At 39.6% G+C, this 23,800-nt stretch overlaps 1 protein-coding gene across 1 annotated transcript; it reads right to left on the bottom strand.

Annotated features, from left to right (window-relative positions):
- Positions 1–946: 946 nt before the first annotated feature.
- LOC116252803 (wings apart-like protein 2) lies at positions 947–22,600 on the bottom strand. Its single transcript, XM_031627343.2, has 13 exons — positions 21,799–22,600; positions 17,881–17,980; positions 15,255–15,591; positions 14,762–14,874; positions 14,248–14,376; positions 14,082–14,175; positions 13,866–13,985; positions 10,568–11,139; positions 9,584–9,828; positions 2,844–2,997; positions 2,488–2,585; positions 1,448–1,529; positions 947–1,250 (listed from the first exon to the last, which is right to left on the bottom strand). Exons 1-13 carry the CDS (start codon positions 22,308–22,310, stop codon positions 1,167–1,169), a joined length of 2,640 nt encoding a protein of 879 aa, XP_031483203.1. The 5' UTR covers positions 22,311–22,600; the 3' UTR covers positions 947–1,166.
- Between the last annotated feature and the right edge of the window lie 1,200 nt (positions 22,601–23,800).

The raw sequence follows: 23,800 nt of genomic DNA, 5'->3' as shown, positions 1-23,800 counted from the left end.
CGGCAGTTGTGTCAAATAACAAATGGTGGACTGGTTGGCTGAGGTTCTGTCTGGAAAGTAGAAGCAATCTGCCGAAGGATCTGATTGTTGGTCATAGTGCTTCCTTAATCTGTTACGGTTTCCGGTGAGGAATCCACCTTATATTCGAGATTTGTCTTGAATTAGTTAGGGGAGTGTGTTTAGCTTTGCTGTTTGCCTGGTTTATGGTTCAGGTTGATTTGATCTACGGGAAGGAAATAATTTTTTTCTGTCATATTTCTTGTTTCTTGTAATGTTCCTTGTTTGCCACATTCACTCTTGAATAAAAGGACGGAGGCCTACCCTCCAACAGGTGGTTTGTGGTAAGGGCAGGACATATAGAGGCATACCTGCAAAATGCTTTCACCCTTCTGGTATGTTTGATTTACTGTTTCCAAAACAAGCAGCACAAGATGTTCCCCCTACCAACATTCCTTGACTTGCTTCATTTGTCCATTTCCCAACGTTCCACTTCTTGCCATTGCTAAATTCGGAACGTGTTGACACTGCGTTCCATGAAATCTGTTTTCAACCCCATTCATTCAATAGATTGGGATTGCAAATCAAACATGCCCTTGGAGGTGGTTGGAACAATGTTCCATCTCTATCGCAGGGACGCCGGTGTTTCAACAATCAAATGAGGCATTGAAGCTCCTTAAGAATTGGCTACCCACTCTCCATTTTCATCACATTCTCTCTCATGTAAAACATTGATTAGTTCCTAAAACTCACCGAGATCACCTGTGACCAATGACACATTCAACGTGCTTACAATTCGACCACTCAATGAACAATGCCTGAAAACATGACGTAGAGAAAGTCTGTCGATGGATACAGCATCCATGCTATCAATATGGTGAAATTAGTGGCAAACTGCGGAAACTGAAAACAATTCGATAAGTTAAGGAAAATGGAATTATACACATCAGGAATGGGATCGTGGGAAATTGACACTATTATATACATAATTTTTGTTTCAACAATTTGTATTCTGATAATTGAGAAAAAAAAACAGTGACAAAAGAGGACCAATCAAAAAATATACAACAAAAAAATTGAATACAACACTTCAATTGTCATTTCTACACCAACGGAAAAAAGTTAGATGACATAAGTGTATGGTCAGTAACTGATGGAACCTTAGTGAATTATGGGCACCTGCAGCATTCAATTACTTCACTAACTGCTGAATGAGTTTCTGGCGATATCATGTTCAATGACAAATGAAATGCCTGTCAAGACCAATGAACATTAGTTCTGAAAACAAAAAATCCTAGTGACAAGAATTTATATACCAGAAACACTGCACAAAAAGAGTGATGTTATTAAATTGTTCCCCACAAAATTCTCTCTGAAGAAGCTATATGAATGGAACAGTGTCCTCCAAAAAACTTGGAAAGGAATCCATTTGCCAATATAATCCACTTACCACAAATCTCTCCAGTACTGGTACAAGAATTCTCAGGTTGTTTTCTGGGAGGTGACAAGCAATGGCTTCACGGGCACTCGAGCTGAACAAAGGAAAAAAAGATGAATAAAACATCAAGATTTTATTAACTGAAGCTTGAAAGTTTAATGACACTACACTCTGGCAAGGTTATGCAAGTGGTAGAAAGGGTCTACACACACATATATGTAGACAACACAATCCGAACAACCCACTCTTCAGACAACTGACAAAATTGGGTGTCTCTCTTCACTAAATGCCTTCAATTAAAGAGATCTCAGTTGTCTGGGTTGTTCCAACAACGGTTTATCAAAATGTAATATTCCTTTCTATGCCGTATTACGTAGGAATACATATGGGCCAGGTTTTATATATATATATATATCAAGAGAGAGAGAGAAAGAGCGAGAGAGAGTCCAAGTTCTGGGATGTAGCTGCATGATGCAAGAATATCAATTAGTCCCTGAGAAGGTAGTACGCCTATTGAGCCTGACGAGCATAAATACATAGACACATAAATATAGTGATTCTAGAAAGTAAGAATTCACAAAACATAAAAACCCATGAGAACCACTGTGAACCATCTGAAAAATCTGGTCAGTGCTTTCACAATCTACACTCTACAGCATCAAATAAAAAGTAGAATTTGCTTCATCAAAAGCAAAAAGTAACTTCATATTTTAAATATGACAAACTATGAACATCTAATCGGACTCATTGGACAGCTCACAGTGGTTCCCGAGTATTATCATGTTTGATGAGCTGAATAGCACTTGTAGAATGTTGAAATTCACACTCACTTCTGTGTTCTGCCCAGTCAATGTCATAGTATGGCTTATAGCCTACCATATCAAAAGTAAAAAGTGAAAAAAAATTCCTTTACATTTTCTCAAAAGAAGTACTAGCATACTTTGCCAAAGACAAAAAAATTTGCACTGACTAGGTCCAGTCAACTTTAACTTTGTCGCCAAATCATAGATCTGATTGTGGCTCAAGATTTAAAATGGGAAGACAAAGCAAACCTTTCAATTGAGAGGAAGGCAAGAAGAAGAGCACTGTAAGCCTCAACAATCATCTTCTCTGCTTCACGCTGTCCTTGCAATACTGAAGTTTCATCATTCTAGAGAACATAATGAATAAAAAAATTGATATTAAAATGGGAAACAAACAAAACGAATTGAGTGTTTTGGATATAATAATGACACTGAAAATTTATGCACCTATTCATGTTTCATTAAACAGGAAGGAGGTCCAAACTTTCACAGCAGTATTATCTTTCATATTTTCACACCATTTAGTTTCTGCTTATCATGTTCGAGAAACTTCCGAGCAGCAATACAATACATTAGGGTGGCAATCAACAAAAACTGCCACTTACCAAGGGTACCGCTGCTGCATCTTTGATTGCCTCCCCAGATCCTTGATTGGCTAAAAAGATAGAGCAGAGCAATGGAATTACAGCGACACAATTATTCTTTCCATCTGGTTTCCTCAGGCTTGGTAAAGAAACACTTGCTGCAGCAAGACGTGCCCTGCAGGAAAACAGTGATCCCGTAACGTACATGTACAAATATTCATGTGTGAACTGCAGGATCATGAAAATGTTTAATCATCTCATCTGATTAGGGAAGGGGACAGAGAGAGAACGAGAGACTACAATGGGGACAGTATCAACCAAGTAGTCAGTGTTGATTTACATTCCAGTATCGGCATCCCATAGTTTCATATGTACCATGCTTGGATATAAAATCTACCTCTAGGAAATTATCCTGCTATCCAAATTTTCCTAATTAAAGTTTGCAGAGGAGTACTGATGTGCAAAGGTCCTTCTCAAAATTGCATTCCGTATTAGCAAAAGATTGGAGTATTGGTGAGATTGACAATAGACACCCCATCCTACTCGATGTCAACAGATTTAAGTACCATTTCATCTCGGACTCACCATATCAAACATATTAATGTTCAGACTTGAGATTTAGTTTTATAGGCTTCAACTTCAGTTGACATGGGTGCAGTAATGTGGTTCACCAAAAGCACTTTTACTGAATGACTTTGTATTCCCTTCATTTCCATCAGAATTAATTGCACATACTGATGCTAATTATGGTTGACTCAAATAATCACCACTCCACCACTAACTTTTGTGCTTTCTTAGGTAATTCTCCAATGTAATGTGAAAGATCACTACCACAAAGATCGTATAGATGAGAAGCTTTGCTTGAAAACATGGGATTTCATCTGACAAATACATTCAAGTTTGGCTGTAGCCTGTAACCACAAGAGTGGCATTTGTCTTGCTATAATTGCCTGTATCATCATTGTAGAAACACGAACAAGAAGAGGAAGAGAAACAACGATCACGATGTAACGTGGAAAAACCCTCAACAAGAGGAAAAAAACCACGAATGAGGAGGAGCCGGTGCCCACTAGCCGCCAGACTCTCTCTCTCCTTTGTCTTTCATTCACACCATAAGGATTAGGGTTACACAACTTAAATAATGCCCAACAAGGGCTACAAGTTGGATCGGATACGGATCCGGACCCGGTCCCGAGACCCATCTAACATACTTCAACACTCCCCCTCAAGTTGGGCATACATATCAAACATGCCCAACTTGGATACATTTCTCTCAAATGAGGTCGAAGATAAAGCCTTCGTCAGAACATCAGCCGTTTGGTCTTCAGATCTCATGTAAGGAAGTATAAGTTCTTTAGCATCAATTCTCTCTCGAATGAAATGTCGGTCAATCTCAACATGCTTTGTTCTGTCATGAAGCACAGGGTTGTTGGCCAAGTTAATTGCAGACTTGTTATCGCAATACATCTTCATTGGTTCTTCAACTTTTATACCAATATCAGTCAACAATACTTTCAGCCACAAAAGCTCAGAAACTCCCATAGCAACAGCTCTGTATTCTGCTTCAGCACTGGAACGCGAACAAACATCTTGCCTTTTACTTCTCCACACTATGAGATTCCCTCCCAAATAAATACAATAGCCAGAGGTGGACCTCCTAGTGTCAATACAGCCTGCCCAGTCTGCATCTGAATAACCTTCAATCCCAAGAGTGTCTTGCTTGACATATAAGAGACCTTTGCCAGGATTCCTCTTCAAGTAGCACAAGATCCTGTCAACAGCCTTCAAGTGGGCATCCGTGGGAGCATGCATGAACTGGCTCATCACATTCACAGCAAAGGTAATATCAGGTCTAGTGAGAGTAAGGTAAATTAACTTCCCTACAAGACATTGATATCTTCTTTTTGCCTCTTCACAGAGTGGCTCCCCGTCTCTCAGACTTAGCTTATGGCCAGCATCTAGAGGAGTAGAAGCTGGTCTACACCCTAGTTTCCCAGTCTCCTTTAACAAATCTAGAGTGTACTTCCGTTGATTTAGCACAAGGCTAGTCCCAGACCTAGCAATTTCTATGCCAAGGAAGTATTTCAACTTACCAAGGTCCTTAAGATCAAACTCGATCGCCAACAGTTTCTTTAACTTCATTATTTCATCTTCATCATCACCTGTGACAATCATATCATCAACATATACCAACAGAATAGTAACCTTTTGCTTATTTCTCTTCACAAAAAGTGTATGATCTCCATTCCCTTGATGGTATCCACATTGTCTCATGACAAGTCTGAGTCGTTCAAACCATGCTCGAGGAGATTGCTTGAGCCCATATAAAGCCTTCCTTAGCTTGCAACATTTTCCAGGTTCCTCATATCCTGGAGGCATACACATATATACTTCCTCTTCAAGGTCTCCATTGAGAAATGCGTTCTTGACATCAAGTTGGTACATCTTCCACTCCTTCATCACAGCTAAAGAGATAATGACTCTGACCGTCTTCATCTTCGCAACAGGAGCAAAGGTCTCCAAATAATCAATCCCATATTTCTGACTAAACCCCTTGGCCACAAGACGAGCTTTGTATCTTTCAACACTCCCATCTGGTTTGTACTTGATGGTGTAGACCCACTTAGATCCAACCAAGTGAGCCGCCTCAGGAATCTTTACAACTTCCCATGTCATGTTTCTTCGCAAGGCTTCCATCTCTTCTTGCATAGCATAGGTCCACTTAGGATCACTCTGAGCCTCAGCAACATTCCTGGGAATCATAGTCAAAGAAAGAGAAGATACAAAGCATTTGTAGTCCTTGCTCAGTCTAGAATATGAAACAAAGTTACCAATAGGATGTTGAGTACATGACCTGACACCCTTTCGCAGGGCGATGGGAAGCTCTTCACTAGCAGCAACAGTCTGAATCTCTTCTTCAACAGGTTGCTTCTGCGCACGACTTGGGTCATCCAGGGAAGGACTAATTGGATTGGGAGTAGAATTCTCACCACCTGTCATCTCATCTGTACAAACTCTTCGCCTAGAGTAAACTTGCCCAAATAAACGATTGCACTTCTCTTCTGCCTCAGTGGAACACTCTCCATTTTTCTCCTGTTCATGCACCTCACTAGATGGACCATTTTTCTCTTGTTCATGCACCTCACTAGATGGACCAACGGAGTCACGCCTGTAGTCCAAAAAATCTGTAAACTGAATTTCCTGACTCGGAGAATACTCTTCCCGTGACATAGAGTACTCCCCCTGAAGAGGATTCTCACCAAAATAGGAAACATGTTCAAGGAAAGTGACATCTTTGGTAACATAGGCCCGACCAGTGGAAGGGTCTCGACACTTGTACCCTTTTTGAGTGGGAGAATACCCTAAAAAAATGCCCTTAATAGATCTTGGATCAAGCTTTTTAATGTGAGGACTATGGTTGTGAATAAAGCAAACACAACCAAAAACTCTGAGTGGAAGAGAGAAAGGTTCACGAGTCCCCGGTAACAGAGAGTGAGGCGTCTTTCCATTCAACACGCGACTAGGCAACCGGTTTATAAGATACGCACTGGTCAACACAGCATCCCCCCAATACTTTTTTTGGAACATGACGTTGAAAAAGAAGAGCCCGAGTCATATTCAATAACTGACGATTTTTTCGTTCAGCAACTCCATTTTGAGGAGGGGTATAACTACAGGAAGTCTCATGAACAATTCCCTTTTTTCGAAAGAAGCTATCAACAGACTGGCACATATACTCTCGAGCATTGTCAGATCGAAATGTCTTAACAGATGCTCCATATTGAGTTTCCACATAAGCAATGAAAGTCTCTATGACAGTAGGAACTTCACTACGGTCTTTTAGCAAGTAGACAATAGTGTTACGAGAATAATCATCTATAAAGGTGATAAAATATTGAAAACCATGACAAGAAGGAATCCCTGCAGGCCCCCAAACATCAGAATGAATCATGGCAAATACCTCATTAGACCGATGGCTAGACAATGGGTACGAAGCCCTAACATGTTTGGCCAGGTGACAGACATCACAAGACACCATAGTCATATCTAACCTGGAACATATATCAGGAAACAACTGTCTAAGAAGGCCAAAAGGCAAGTGTCCAAGGCGCTCATGCCACCGTAGAAGCAACTGAAGGGAGTCCTCTCTATTCTTCGTGGCTTGGCTGACTGCCGTCATGAGAGCCTGAGCAGCACGCATAGGTAAACGATAGAGCCCGTCAGAAGCTAGGCCAATCCCAATCCTCTTCCCTGTCACCAAGTCCTGCATAACACAGCGATCAGCGGAAAATATAAGTTCGCAATTTAACTCCTTCGTGATCTTGCTAACCGACAAGAGATTCAAGGGAATATGAGGAACATGTAGAGCATTGTGGACTAAGAACTTGTTCAAAAGTGGGAGACTCCCTTTTCCAGCCACAGAGATAGATGAACCATCGGCAAGGGAAACACGATCCTTTCCTGATGAAAGCTTATACCCATGAAAGACCTTAGGATCGCCGGTCATGTGGTGAGTAGCGCCACTATCAATGATCCACTCTCCCATACGGCAATCCGCCATAACGTCTATAGATGAAGAAGCTGCCATAATCACAGATAGTCCAACAGGAGGCAACAAGAGAGGCACCGATGACAACAGAGAGCACCAACGGGCAGTAATATCTGGATTCCCAATCAGCCCCAAGAGTGAACAGAATGTCGATTGGGGGAAACGATCGTCGGAGCGCCGGCAGACGTTGAGGCAATCCTCAAGTTATGCTCCTCTCCTCCTTTACGTCCTCTACCAAGTCACGGACCAGCCACCTCTTCTTGCACGGTGGGCGCCAAACAAAAACAAGAAGATGGAATCAAAGATCAACCAAGCAATATATTGCAGGTAAGAGGCGGATGCACTTCACCGGATTTGCAAAAGACCCCTAGGAAGTGACATGAATAGGGGGAGGCAAGCTTAGGAAGCGCCTAAGCACGCATATCTTCTTTCTTCTTCGGGAAGCAAGACTACGGCGCAAAAGGCAGTGGCGCAAGGGACAACGGTGACGGTCAACAACACAAGAGCGACGGCGCAAGAGCGACGCCGCAAGAGTGGCTGCGATGGCGATGGCGCAAAGAGTGACACCGGCGGCGGCGGAAACAGCGACAGTGGTATTGGGTACACCGGCGACGGTGGCTGCTGCAGCAACGGTGGCGGCAGCGGCGGTGGCTGCTGCAGCAACGGCGGCGGCGGCAGCGGTGGTGGCGGCGGCGGCAGCGGCTGCGGCAGTGGCAGCAGCGGCGGCGGCGGCGGCGGTAGTGGCAGCGGCAGCGGCGGCGGTGACTGCAGTGGTGGCGATGGTAGCGGTGAGAGATATTAGGGTTGGAACTTCACAAACCCTAAAAATTTCCCAAACTCGTCGGCTCTGATACCATGTAGAAACACGAACAAGAAGAGGAAGAGAAACAACGATCACGATGTAACGTGGAAAAACCCTCAACAAGAGGAAAAAAACCACGAATGAGGAGGAGCCGGTGCCCACTAGCCGCCAGACTCTCTCTCTCCTTTGTCTTTCATTCACACCATAAGGATTAGGGTTACACAACTTAAATAATGCCCAACAAGGGCTACAAGTTGGATCGGATACGGATCCGGACCCGGTCCCGAGACCCATCTAACATACTTCAACAATCATAATGGGATATGTGTTTATAGAGCCTTGGTGAGCCTGTGTGACTTTTATAGCCTTTTGTGTGTGATTCACTAGAGCATTATATGTGCAAACTTTCACTATACCATTCCTTTACAGAGATGGGACCAGGTTCCCAGCGAGTAAGCTACACTTTTGTGAGACTTTGATCCCCAGATCCCTTTTGTACACATTGTACCCTTTACTTTTAGCAATAAAGGCAACATCATGCCTTATTGTTGTGATCCTCAAGTCTTCAATAACTCAACTTTGTAATTCATATAGTTCTTCTAACATGCATAATTCCAACATCACATGATATCTTTCCTCAAAACTAAATGAAACTTGTCAAAAAATCTTAGACGACATAATTTTAGAATTGACTCATAAATCCCTTCTAAACTAGTTTAATTAGATACACATAAAATATGCATCTTAAGATAATTTTTCATTTCTTAACCACAACATTAATTATTCTAATCCCAAAAATGAGTAAAAATAAGTTTCAAGACTAGCCATATATCACATATAGTGCACCCTTTCATAGAGATCTAGCAGCTATATGTAATTTTACCACCAGAGCTTCTTCCTGTGACATGCCAACCTAGTTCTTTTAAAATAGAGATGAACTTAAACATTGTTACAAGCAACGAAATGGCAATTATAAGATCCAGTGAGAAGGATTGACTTCTCATACCCTGACCGAGTGACATTGAACAACCTGAGGTCCCCATTCTTGTTCTATCCATAGAACAGGCACCACAGTTCAACCTGGATCACTCAGGAAGGATGCCAATTTCTAACCACCCAAAAGTGCTTCAGGAGAAGTGGAACAATGGTCTTCGAGCATACTGTTAAAAACTTAAGCTTCATCCCTTGATCCACTCTTCAGACTAGCAACAACTTTATGAGGGTGCCATATTTAACTTGAGATCTCAATGATTTTTCTGACTACTCAATAGCATGTAAACATAAATTTAATTCAGTGCTCATATGTTAAACATCAAATGTATAAAAAATAGCAAAAACCAAGTAAACATGTAATCAATATACAACTGATCTCATGCATAAACAAACTAGAAGAGAAAAGCAGTAAGCCACCTGTTTGTGTTATCCTTCTCTACCAGATTCACAAGAAAGCCTAAGATAGCAACAAGAAAGTCCAACTCCTGATCACTAAGATGCTTGATGTTCTGGTGATGATAATTGTTGTTTTGGCTAGCTGGTGGCTGTAAATGAAATCTTGGAAAATGACCAACTATTAAATGTGCCATTGTATCAAGTCCACCACATTCACCAGTCTGCTGACAGCCAATTGGATTGTCATTTGTCAAGTTCATCAGAACCTGAGGTGAAAAGGCAAAAAAACTGTCTTACATACAGTTACCCAATACCCAGACAAATGTGGACCAAAAGAATAAAGCAAAAGGAGAGAACAATGATGATATTCACATCAAGAGGGAAAAGAAGGCTCACAACCACTTGACCATCATATATAGCCAGTGATCGACATTAAAAAATCTAACAAATGATACCCATGTTTATAGAGAAGCATTTATGTGATCGTTAAAATTCAACCTCTTCTTAGTAACAAGACCTATGAAGACTTAATACAGCAATAGATATACAGAAGCACTAACTGCATGAAGATGATGGGACATAATAGAACAAACTGCAAAGCACATTCCACAGGTTTCCTGCTGCATGGTAAACATGGGATCTCCAAGTCATGCCTCCATCTCCACACAAATCAAGTAGGCATAGGCTAAAATAATAAGCAACTTCAGAAAGAAACATATGGATGACATTCCACAGAACACAGCATGTATGTCAGTTTGGGTGTTAGATACAAGCAGGTCATGGCTTGGAGATCAGCTCAGAACATGGAGACATAGTATCATACTATCATTTATGGACTCAGTAGCTCATGACAAGCTGACAATTGGATTATAATCTATGTTACAGCAGCAAGCAACTTGTACTTTAAATTAAACGATTTGAAGATAATTTTCACAATTGAAAATTTTTTTATTTCTAGCCAGTATATCCAATTTCAATATGCTTATGCACAAAGACAACCACTACCTTGACTGCAGTGAGAAGGCATTCTCCAAGAAGGTCAGAGGTTTCATCCGTAGCTGATGAGTCTGCATTTGGCAAGGAGATGGAGTTACCTTCACAGGCTTCGTGGTTGTCTCTCATCAACTCAGTTTCTTCTCCATTATCCATATTGCATTCTGACATTTTGCTGTGTGCTGTTTGGGATGGTTTTTTATGGGTTGACAACAATGTCTCCCATTTAGTAGGCTCTATATCATCTTCATCAAATGCAAATGGATCGTGGTTTTTGTCATCAGTTTCAGCTTTCATATCATTTGCCAGATTATGCAGCTTATCCGAGTCGCTGGACTTCTTTTTGGAACAATTGGCACTTTTGCAAGACAATTTTGAGCTTGATATGCTTTCTCTCTTAAGGCACAGAAATGGTGATCGACCATTGCTATTCTTGACAACAGAAACATTATCTTCTGATGCAGCAGAATCAAATTTGGCACCAGATAAATCTGAATATGAATCAGACGTTTCCCAACAATTACTCGTTAAATTGTTTTCTTCACATGGGATGTTGGAGACCTTGGTGCTGCAACAGCCTGTTTCTGAAATATGATAAGAGTTCATAAGTAACAAATATTTATAGAGATCCACAAAATACATAACCCAACAAACTGGATCAGTGCCGCACATACAAGAAAACATTGTATGTGTCTAAACTTTTTTGGGCAACTTGAGGTAATATGTGTGGTATGTCGCACAGCATGGTGTGGACACAAGTGCAGCCACGGACACTCATTCAGCAGTTTCATAAAACTTGGATGCAGAATGGCAATACACCCACACATAGCAACAGTAAAATTTTAAGCAAACACATACATTCATAACTTGTATTCAAAAAATATGAATTACTATACAAAGTACACCAAAAATATAAAATATGAGTCAGACGTGTCCGAGCCATGTCTCGTATCCACACCAGAGTCCAGCCACATTGACATGGGTGCAACACCCTTCCAGGCATGTCCATGTGGCATAGTATGTGTGTGTTAAAGAGAGAGAGGGGGAGGGAGGTAAGAAAAAATGCATGATCATTCTCAATTTCTTGATACATAATCCATATGGCATATTTCATAAATCCATTGCTTATTGCATCCCAAACAGCAGCAACAGAATGATAAGTGCTCACTTCATTCCCCCAACCAGAGTAGATGTACATAATCAAATCTAAAGTTCAAAAAAAATGACGAGACACAAAGAGAAACTCTAGGCAACAGAACCTTTGAGATAGATACCATGTGAACAACAACATTCATGTCAACTTGTGTAAAAGCATAACTAAACTAACTAGCAACATGAAATACATGTATTATGTCAGGCCTGGATATAAATTAAACATGTGAAAGAGCCAATCAGTTGTCAAAAGGATTATAATTGTTGTGAAGGATTTGTCAATATCTTTCTTATCCCACAACCACAGTAGTTTTTATTGATCTGCAGATCTGTAATTGATAAGTAGGTAACAGTATCTGCAGCAAACGTGGCTTATGAAGGAAAATATCCCATAGAAGAGTGTGCAACCTCAATTTCCAGAACTATGTCAGAAAGCCCAAATCTAATTTTCCAAATTGAACCTTCCCTAATCTGTTTGATGTCATTCTTATTACTACTACGATAATCATGTCATCTACATGCAATTACAAAAAAATATGATTACCAGCATCGCACTATTACGCAGATATAAGGCTAGCATAATAACAAGGTTTAAAGCCAAAAAGTTGTCCATAAAACCATTCAAATGATAAAACAACACAGTGGAATTTTTTCAAGTTCATGTATCTTTATGAAGGCACTTTTCCTTTAGGAATATTCATACAAAGAAGAACCACGTAAAGACTTTTTTATTTAATACTGGTACAAGGACACTAGTATCATATGAACAATGGAGGATAAGGTATATTCTGGATCAAATCGTTTAGCATCCAGACAAAACGAATACAATTTTTTTATCACTGATCTTACTTTTTACTTTGCAATACATATATACCTTATACCTTGGTCACCTGGAAGTTGACATTCCATGTTTCTGCTTTACAAAGGACAACAAGGTCACAAAAGGAAGCAAGAAAGCAAGCTCCATAGTAGAGATAGATTTGTAGGAGATAAATTTGTTTAGAATTTGAGGCCTTCCCAAGAGCCACACAAGGCAACAGTCCACTGAGGCACACCAAGCACTTAAAAATAGTAAGGTTCCTCGCACAAAAATACTTCGAACGAATTTACAAGAGGGAATTTACATATTTACACATAATGATGCCAAGAGGCCAGCTGTTGTCTGGTTCAATAACTACAATGCTAGCTGCTAAACTAGCCAATTGCTAGTCGTTTGGCAGGTTAACCTGTTAAACCTAGGTCAAAAACAAGAAAGCGAGAAAACTAAAAATTCAAGAAATTAAATTTACAAAGAAAGGCTCTAAACATATAATGATACATGCATGAGACATACATATTGACATTATAAACACATATGTACGACACATACATACATATGTTCTGTGAAACCACATACATAAGGGCAACATTATTTTAGCATGGTGGACGAAGATGCATCCCCTGTCCCAAAGAAACAGCTGCAAAGTTTTGACCACAACGGCCAAGATTGGATGTGTTCTCTTACATATAAACTTCTTTGGAGATTAGATAATTATTTAGTGACATCCAAATGAAAAGTGACCATGGACTTTTTCTTTTGGTTTCTTATACAAGGACACCTCACCCAGACAATGAGAATGAGTCACATTCCTGGCAGCATAAAACCCCAAAGCGGTACCATTAGCCCTAAGGCCTATACTGCACCGGAGGCAACTCTCACAGGTTTAGAACTCTGTTGTCATGACAGAATCTGCCACACCAACAGCTGGGGCTTGGAGAAAAATAAAGAATAAAAAATAAAGAAAACCAAATAAAAATGAAAGACCATGTGGCATACAAATAACAGGAGCTACTTAGATCCAAGAGTTTCTACTAGCCTAGATTTCTCAACATGGGTGACCTGAAAAGTGTGCAGTTAAGGAGACCACAGCATGCTTGAAGTTTGTTCAACATTCCATTTCTAGTTTCATGCATTTCCCCATGTAGTATAAGTGATTTCTCTAAATATGGCAGAACCTTCATATAACAATCAAGGAAGAAAATGAAAAGGTAACAGCTAGACAAATCCAGCTTCAATATGGAATAGAAGTTTGAGATTCCATAGCCTTTGACATGGATTACATCTAAGGCAAAAAACAGTTTACACATTAAAGATGCCATAGAAATAAGTTTTACATACCTTTAAGACCCTGTGATTTCACTTCAGAACCTTGAGAATGACAAGTACCAAGCCCATCCAAGTCGTGGCTGGATGCTGGTTCAGCAGATGATTGAGGAGAATTATCAGATAGACAAATTCCTGAAAAGAGGTGCGAGTTGCACAAAACACATATAATAGGTCAAAAGACTAGTCTCAGAGAGAAGGCACCAAGTCAAAATGGATATATCTAACTACCTGACAGAACTCTGATTACATTTATGACGAGTCCTATGAAGGACAGTGTTGATCCATCACATCCAAATTTTGAGTTTATCTCTAACAGATGGCTCTATACACAAATAGTTACAATAAGTTAAAAGGTCAAATTAACTTATTCCACAGAAGTAAGCATTTTGAGTACCTGATTATCTTTACTCAAAAACGTAGAGTTCTCCATTATCTTCAAACATTTTGCTAGCAGAGCTAGACTTTGCAAAGAATCACCAGATTTTAATTCATGCAAGGGAGACATGCTTTCCTTCAGTATTGCCTGATAAAACAGCATCGGTAAGTACATGTGCTATTTTATTTGATTTAGTGTCTTGTATATCCAATATAGACCCTTAAAGGTTACTGATGCCAGAATAAACAGCAAATCAAGACAATTCTGGCATTAACGAAAGACCAGAATGGCAGCAACTAAAAATATTTTGCAAATATATCAGAAACTCCACCAATCTTAGTCCCAAAGCTATGGGACCATAACTCACCGCCTCCAGTAAACAAAAGACCAAAAACACCTAAGTGCCATATTGTACGTTTTAGCAAATAGAAGAATCAAATCCCAGCAGCTTTTAGAACTTTAATTCCTATGCTCATGTGTCAAGTGCTTTGATCAAAAGGTATTGAGTAATCAAGTGGATGTCAATACTCACCTCCAGTACAGAATAGCAATCAACAGCAACACCAAATACAACATCTAATCCTCCAAGTTCTCGCAATTTTTCCTTAAAATTTCCTCCAACTCTTCTCACTGAACCAGATGTATCTGAAAATATAGACATAACAGATATAGGACCTTACAGTTTTCACTGAAACATTAAAGATTATATTGACTTACAAAAGTAACATATTGGAGAAATATACCACCACATAATAAGCAATCTAAACGTTCCCATGACAACAAATTCTGAGTTGCTGTATGTTCAAGCTTTCCTATCTAGAAATCCAGGTTTTTCCCTTGTGGCAAAAAGGCATTTGGAAACTTCATCATGCATGCTATACAGAACTTGGACCAGATGGAGAATAATAAGAGAGAGAGCAAGAGTTCTAAGAGACGGTCATATAGCGCTTGCTCACGCAAACTCCTGTTAGAAAGAGGAGCGGACTATTTAAAATCAAAGAAAGAAGGAATTCTCAATATAATACCTTCAAGAGATATGGTTGACAGACATGCTTTCTCCAATGCCAACAAAGCCACCCATTTTGAATTCAACTGAGGTCTTTTAGTTACGTCTTCATCACAATTGCCCATATGTAACTCCTTGCAACTCAGCAATAACTCTTGAACCTTTAACATGATTGCCATCGTGGTGGACTCAACACCTTTCGATTTTTTTGTTAACAAGCCTACATCTCCATTTACAGCCAGCAACTTAGAACCAATTATGGGCTTTCTTTCAATATCAGCCGATGCACATGGATTCAATAACTTTAGAAGAAAACGAACATATGCAGATGATTCTAATAGATGCTCATCTTGACCCTGGAAAAAATCAAGTACCAGATTTAGGAATCAGTCACAAAAGAATTATTTATTTATAGATAATTTTCTAAGCCGCAGAAGATAGGTCTAGAAAATATAATTTTCTAAGCCACAGAAGATAGGTCTAGAAAATGTGTAAATAAAAAACGTACACAAGACCAACATCCTTTGCCTCAAATAAAAATGATGTAACGACATAACACCACTGTCTACAACATATATGTGCCAATAAAAATAGTAACATATATTAGTTATGTCAACATCTTGACAAAGCTAAACATGGCTTATTATGAACTCTTTTGAAATCCCAAAAAAAGTCCCAACAAAATTTTTAGAGAAGGAAATAAATAAAGAATACTAAAAGGTTTTCTTGTAAAATTCTAAACAAACAATAATTTATGAAAAGTTGAAAAGCATATATGAAATAGAGAAGCTGATAAATATGTAATCGTACCATTCAATACTTCACAATTGATTTTACACCTCATATGACAACATTATATTCTTAGAAATTTCAGTTAAATATTCACAATCATATCCATCCACCCATGAACAAAGAGAGAGAGAATCAATCTGGCTTCTAAGACCAGATATAAGGCACATCAATTTGGCCCCTACTTGAGGCACTTTTCTGTCTTACATCAATCTGGCCCCTCCTTGAGGAACTTAACTAGATAGAAAAATACTAAAAAAAAGAAAGAAAGAAAAAAGAACTCGAACAAAGTAAAACAACAAAGCAAAGTCTCAACAGTACAAAAAAATAGTCACAAGGGAACAAACTCACCCAAAGACTTAAAGGGACCAAGACTGGCTACCAGTCTGAGGCTCATACTGGGTTCCAGACTATTCATAGAACCTGATTAAAGTAGACTTTTCAACATTATGTTAATCCACTAGCATCATTAAATAGTTTTTCTGTTTCTAATTTTTTTATATTAACTATGAATGGTCCATGCACAAAGAAATCAATGGAATACTAAAGAAATTTTAATGTTGTTGCTATGAACACTCTAAGAAGCTTTTTCCAAAAAAAAAAAAGTAACAGAAAACCACCAACAGTTCACGAAGGGTGGCAAAGCTATTTAGAAGGCCTTGAAAACCTGGAGAAATTGCCCACCTATTTAATAAATAATTTGTGATTAAAAGTCGCTGAAGTAGATTCATGCAAGATCTGAGCCAGGTCCAGTCAACAGGATGCACGCCTGCTTGAGTTCAAGCCAACTCACGGTGCTAGGTTCATACAAGCCAGGTTGACTATAAACCTGGCCAGTGTGCATTCATACTAAATGAGTTGCCCCTCATTTTTGTGATTTGGAAAGATAAAAAGAGCTTCAGCCTTCATGCTGGTTCAGTTATTTAAGCCACAATCTGTGCTAGGACTCCATGTCAATCTCATGCAACACATCTAAAAAATATACATGAATGAAAATGGACTTGCCTCGTACCATCAATCACATGATCCCACCTCTGTCAATATCCAGCAACAACAGTATCTAATCATCATTATTACTATCATCAAGTCAATTTAGACAACCTTCAGAGACCATTTTGTCCACATAGATAGATTCCATTGTTGCGACAAATGTGATAGTTCTTTCTTTTTAGTTTAGTTTTAAACTTTTGAGATGCTATACACTCATCACTTCTGTGTTGTGCACACTCAAATCTAGAGCATCTCTTTAATGCTGGTAACATAGAATAATTATTCTCTTTTACATGCACAAGCATGCAGCACATCTGTACACATAATACAACAGAAATTTATATGCATGCTTTTTGTTGCAATGACTCCAACCAACTCAGATGCCTTTGAGTACTCACAAAACTAGATGCAATCTTCATATTTTAAACTCAGGAATCAACATAAACCCACAAGGTTTGAGTATATACATGCAAGTTTGCAATCCAAACTGTTTTGGCCCAGTCTGATGGCACAGATGCATTCAGCATGAACAAGACTTGTAAATTCCTGTGTTTGTATGCATTTTTCAGCCATTGATTTTATTGAGTACCAAAAAAGTACACATTCTAAATAGACAAAGAAATCACTAAAATGCACAATGAGATCAAAACTTTCTGGATCTATATGAGGTACACCTGTGAACATGAAAATGAATGCATTTTTCATTTCATCACATGGGACACCACTCAACCAACTTGCACATAAGGCTATGAAGAGCATCTTATTAATAGCAAAATGTGGACTGCCGCCATGAAAGAAGATGCTTTAAGCTTTCACAATCCAATTCTCCATAACTATGAGAGAGAAAGAGAGCGAAAGAGATTTACATCACATGCTAACGCATAAAATAGAGCAGCAGCTGCAAGAGAACTTGGCGAATCATCAGTACTCAGGCCCAAAATAGCATCAAAAATTTCTTTTGCCATCCTGAAAAAGGAAAAGACCAAATAAAATAAAGAACCATTGCCAATTGTGAATAACTTTCCTGATATATGCAAATTGGAGCCATTGTGCTTTCTAGACTTAACAATGGGGCAGTTGTTCCATGTATACATCACCAAGTTACCTTGAAATAAAGGGCAGAAAAAATGGAAACTAACATTGAAATATGTAGAGATCATTTTATGCCATAATCACCAATTTCAGTGGCTTCTTTGCAAGGTTTCTCGGGAGCTTTTCCCAATAAGAGTCTTACCTAAGGAAAATTTTGAAAATTTGAAAATTTAAAACTGAAAAAATAGTTACGAGAAAAGCAAATAAATGTATGAGAGAGAAAGGTTTTTTAGTAGTGAAAAGTCGATGGCCTTTGTCCATACACTGTCACCCACTGCCAAGCTAATTTTTCCATCAGGTGCCTTTTTTAGCCATTGCCAGTTTTTTGCCACCACAAGACACAAACCAAGCACATCATTTTCCACTTCGTTTCATGAATCCATCTTTTTTCATCACTTTAGGCATGCCATATCCCATATCACAGCAGACCTCATTGCCGCACAAACTGTCAATTTAGAGTACAAGTAGTTACATGGCAGTGACATGTTCAAATCCCTTGAAGGGATTCTTCTGGCATCTCATTGGGAGCATGTATGAGCACTCCAACATTCTAACGTTCTTGCACAGATGGCAGCAAGTCAGGTCCTTCATCCCTGATCCAATGTATAGGCTATGCATGTCATTTCTTCATGACTCATATCTTAGATGTAAGGCAGATGTGGTCATTCCTACTTCGGGACCCATCACCAATGGCACCACACAGTGGGTGATCTCATTTGTAACCATAGGGACTTAAGGTCCAGCATCACATAGCCTTGGCTTGGACAAAAAAAATGATTTTGAGCATAACATCAAAGCCATCAAGACTGTAAGCCACAAATAAAGTTGCACAAGACGTTCAGTGAAGTCGCTTGAACAAGGACCAATCATACGTCACCAATAAGTATAACATTACATAATAGTATAATATGTTAATGTTTCTGCCTACAATTGAATCCATTTAGCTTCAAACCATAGTCACAGATATCATTTATGGGTTTTAAATGGTGAAGTTTTTCTAGGGTATAATACAGGTGAGTTATTTTTCTCGAGAAAATCTCAACAAATTTCAAAACAATTAAACAAAAAAAAAATTAAAAGTAAAGTATGAAAATTAAAATGTGGTAGTAAAAAATGTAAGAAAACATGAAAATACAAAAAAGGAAAACAAATAAAAATACACGAAAACACACGAAAAATGTGAAATGTGAAAAAAACATGTTTGTTTGCATTTTTCATTTTGGCATTTTTTTCAAAAAAAAAACACATTTTTTGTCCTTTTTTTAGGCTGACTTTTTTTGTGTGTTTTTAACGCGTTTTTTCGAAAAAAAAGTTGCATTGTTTGTGACTATGCTTCAAACTAAGTTGCCCAGTAACTAGTTTCCCACAAAGTTTTGTGTGGGTTCAAACTTCAGTATCCAACATTGCATACACATGACAATAATTGATATAAACAACTGTACATATGAAACCTGAGGTTGATAGGGCCTCCTTTAGCTTCACTATCAAGCCATTGCATAATCAACCAAAAGCCTCTATTGTACTTACTGCTTGGGGACCCATCACCAATGGCACCAAACACTGGGCGATCTCATTTATAACCATAATGGACTGAAGGTACAGTGTCACACAGCTTTCGCTTGAACAAAAAAATGATTTTGATCATAACATCAAAGTCATCAGGACTATAAGTCACAAACAAAATTGCACAAGTTGTTCCATGAACTCACTTGGACAAGCACCAATCATACATCACTATTAATATTGGATCATACATTAATGCTTATGAGTAATGCTTACATTTGAATCCATTGAACTTTGAACTAAGCTGCCTACTAACCGACCTCCCACAAAGTTTTGTGTGGTTTAGACTTTAGACTTTAGTATCTAACATTGCAAATAATAGTCATTGATATAAGCCACTGTATATATGAAACCTAAGGTTGATAGGGCCTCCTTCAGCTTCACTGTCAAGCCACTGCAAGATCAACCAAAAGACTCCATCATGCTTACCACTTCAGCCAACTCCACCACAGCATCCACATTCATAGATTTTGATCACAAATAATTCTTGACATGGGTCCTTTTCTTAAGAAGCAATGTGATTAAATAGGCAATGATTGTGATTTTCTCCATTCAGGTCATTCCAGAACCTTGTTTTTGGGCAAGCTTCCTATTGTTTCTCAACAAGTTAATCCTAAGATGAGTATAACACTCCATCAAGTGACCTGTTGCAACCAAAGATAACAACAGGCCCTTTACTTCAAGTTAACAAAAATTAGTCTGCGCACAAGGGATATGTACTTGTAACTTGCTTTATCATCTTCAGACGTGCTCTTCATGCCAAACAGCAGAGAGAGAGAAAGCTTACATATTCATACAATGCCAGTTTGCTTGCCAATCTGCTCTCAACATCATAATCTTCAGTCTAACATTGTTAACGTGGGAGAACAAAGAGCCTAGAGTCTCCTTCAAGGTACAGGATGGAGCCTGCAGTCGCTTCCAAGTTACTAAGCCTTTCACGAACTTTTGCAGCAGCAGCCACCTTGTTTAACTGCTTGACCATCAGCACGTCATTTGGCCAAGTGTCACACCATGTAGCGAAACGTTCCCTTTAGTGGCAAAATACCAACAAGTAACTGCCTTTCTTAACCTTCATGCCTATAACTTCCCCTGACCATGGTCTTGCTATCCCAAGCTCCATGGTTGCATGGCAGTCCCTTTAGCTGCCACTTGCCTGCCTTTGTGGCCATTCTTTCAAGTTTTAACTTTGAAGGCACCAACTTGTCTTAAGCAAAGCCCTTCCATCCCCTCAAAGGAATGCACATGTTCAGTCATCATTAATCATTATAGTCACCGTTCCCAATAATTGGGTCTTAGAGGAAAGGAGATCAACACACAAGCTTCTTTCTGTAATATGATGTTTTTTATTTTATTCACAAACTTTAGCATGCTGGTAAATCTACCAGGTAGCTCACACCTTGAATTAACCAATTGATTGGATAGTTAAAGACATCTACGGGGAAGGGCACCGCAAAATCCGCTTCATCGTTTGCACTAAATTTTGAGTTCTATAACATTATCCTCCTTCTATCGCGGTATGGCAAAAGAATGAGTGCCTCCTCAATAGTCGCAAACAGGGTTGGGAATTGAACCAAATAGATCATGGCCTGAATCAATTCAGCTTACACCAAGCTTGCTTCACCTCCGTTTGATAAATTGATGAGCTGAACAAAAGTCATCTTGCTAGAACTAATCAAACGAGTACAAACAGGTTGTATGCATTCAAACTTGGATGCTTGGGCTTGTTAGTGAAATTAATTATCAATAAGATGCACGGCTCATATTTGTGTAACTGTTATTCGTGTGGTGTGTTTGTGTGTGCGTGCAGTCCAACAGTATCTGTTCTTTTTACATGTTGTCTACTAATTTTTGTTTCTATTTGAGCAAAAAATCAATCTACTGCATGACAAAATTGTGCTTATACGATTTCACGGTCGTCAAATCGAACTTGCAACCTCGGGCTGGAGCTGTAGCCTTCAAGCTCAGCTGTTACCGTATTGATCGAACAGTTCATGAGCCAGAACAATCATCAACTAAGCAATAACAGCCAAAACATAGAAATTGATGGACGAAAATATTATCATAAGATTTTGTCGACAACAAGTCCACACAGTCAATAAAAGAATAAAATAACAAATTATCAAAGCTACCCATGGGTGCGAAGGAGACGACGCTGCTGAGGAGTGGAACAAACTGAGAGCAGCGACAAGAGGCTAGCTCTCTGGATCCTGAGAGGCCGACCAGGCTTGAGCCCGTCGAGCGCAAAATTGGCCTCGTCAACATGCTCCATCATCTCTCCGAACTCTTGTGCCTCCATCAGCGTCGACGTCGCGGGGGCTGAGAGCGCCCGTCGGGGCACCTTCCCAAGGATCTGACCTGACCTGTTCTTGGCGTTCACTTCTTCCCGAGGTCTCTTTGCCGGCCTGCCAATGAGAGCCCGCGCCTCCTCCGGTTCCTTGGAGGAGGGCTGAATGCAGAGACGAGCGGATTCATCCAATGACCAAGAAGAGGAATCTTGCGAGGAGGAGAACGGGAGACCGAAGATTTCTTGGGAGCTTTCCTGGGACAAAGAATCCCACAAGACGTCGTCCTCGGTGCCCGATTCTGTGAGTCCCGTTCCACCGGGGCCTCGATTCCGACGGGCGTAGGTCCGGACGATCATTTTTCCCTCAGAACGATCTCCTCCCGATTGCGTGAATTGCGGCAATTTTCATCCGCGGGAACCTCTCCTCATATTGCTCTCAGCTGTTTCGTTTATGAGGGACTGCGAGACTAATCTCCATTGACGGAAAGAAGGAAACGTGAATCAGGGGCTTGGGAAGCCATGTCCGCCTCCGTTACCCCCGATTTTCGCGAGGACGATGACGACTGCTGGTAATCTGAATGTTCCTTCGTCCCCCGTTTGTCTTCCTGTCTAATCGTTTCCTCGGAGTTTTCGGCGCGACGCCACTCAGCCTTCTTGGCTCTTCATCCGGGAGGGTTCCGGGCCGTGCACCTTTCAATAAGGTGGCTAGAACTTAACCTAATAACATAGACACCCCTACTTTTTAAATTGTTACTTTCAGCCTCACGAGTTGAAATTTACTTGACAAAAACCACTTCCTTTTACGAAGACATATTCCATATCATGGGAATATTTCTAGAGACCCATTTCCATGTTAGGGGCATAAGAGGGGAGGCCATGTTATGTTCCCGTGCCCAATTTACACGTTGCCAGTAAAATCATTTGTTTGCTAGTAGGTTACACCTGCTAAGAGATCCAAACCTATCAAACTTTGGGATAAACAAATCAAGCAAGAGAGACTATGTCAAATCCAATAATTTAAATAATGAAGAGCATGTGGGGGCTGACACAATTGAAGAGGTTCTTCACTTTGCTAATTAAGAAGTTGTTCATACATTTAAACCAAATCAATGGCGGAGCCAGAAAAATTTTTTTGATGGAGTACTGATTCACAGGTTTTCATACTTAAATGACACTTACATGTATAACAAAGTAAATATTAAATGGTTTTAATATAAAGATAAAAACAAATTGAGAAACTGGTGTGAGCAACTGTCCGCACTGTTCTATACGTAGTTGCGCCACTGATCTAAACATCATTTCATGCATGATAAAACCTTTTTATGCCTGCCCACAAAAAACACTTCAAAAGCTTAACCGATACAACGGCTTATGACATTGGTTTGGATCATAGATCTGTCTCGCCCCAAACGTTGTTTATGCATTCAATCTAATCTGCCTTGGATGTGTAATAACAGTGAAACTTCGTTTAATGGATGATCAAACGATGAATGCACAAACCCACCAGCTAAAGTTCAAGCACCGATTAAGGATGCAAACGAATCGGGTCCATGAGAACAACATGAATTAAAATCAGGTCCAAATTGGTTCCGAGTCAAATATTCACCAACCTCATCTCACCCACTGCCAACGACTGCAAGCCATCGTATGAACACATTGTTCTTCACTGGTGCCTATTACCTCAATCAAACACGTGATAGGACCTTAAAACAAGTCACCGGCTAAAGCTAGCCGCTTGTTAGCGTTTTGGTTCTCGCGTGTGTTCGACTTAACACTTTTCCCCGTTCATGGTTGTGGCCATAACGAGTGATCCGAGACCGTTAGGGATCATCCATTTATTTGGGTTA

The sequence above is a fragment of the Nymphaea colorata genome, chromosome 4, assembly GCF_008831285.2.
Source record: "Nymphaea colorata isolate Beijing-Zhang1983 chromosome 4, ASM883128v2, whole genome shotgun sequence".
In the NCBI taxonomy this organism is placed as follows: domain Eukaryota; kingdom Viridiplantae; phylum Streptophyta; class Magnoliopsida; order Nymphaeales; family Nymphaeaceae; genus Nymphaea; species Nymphaea colorata.
The sequence above is the reverse complement of the archived record's forward strand: the minus strand, read 5'-3'. Positions and strand labels throughout refer to the sequence as shown.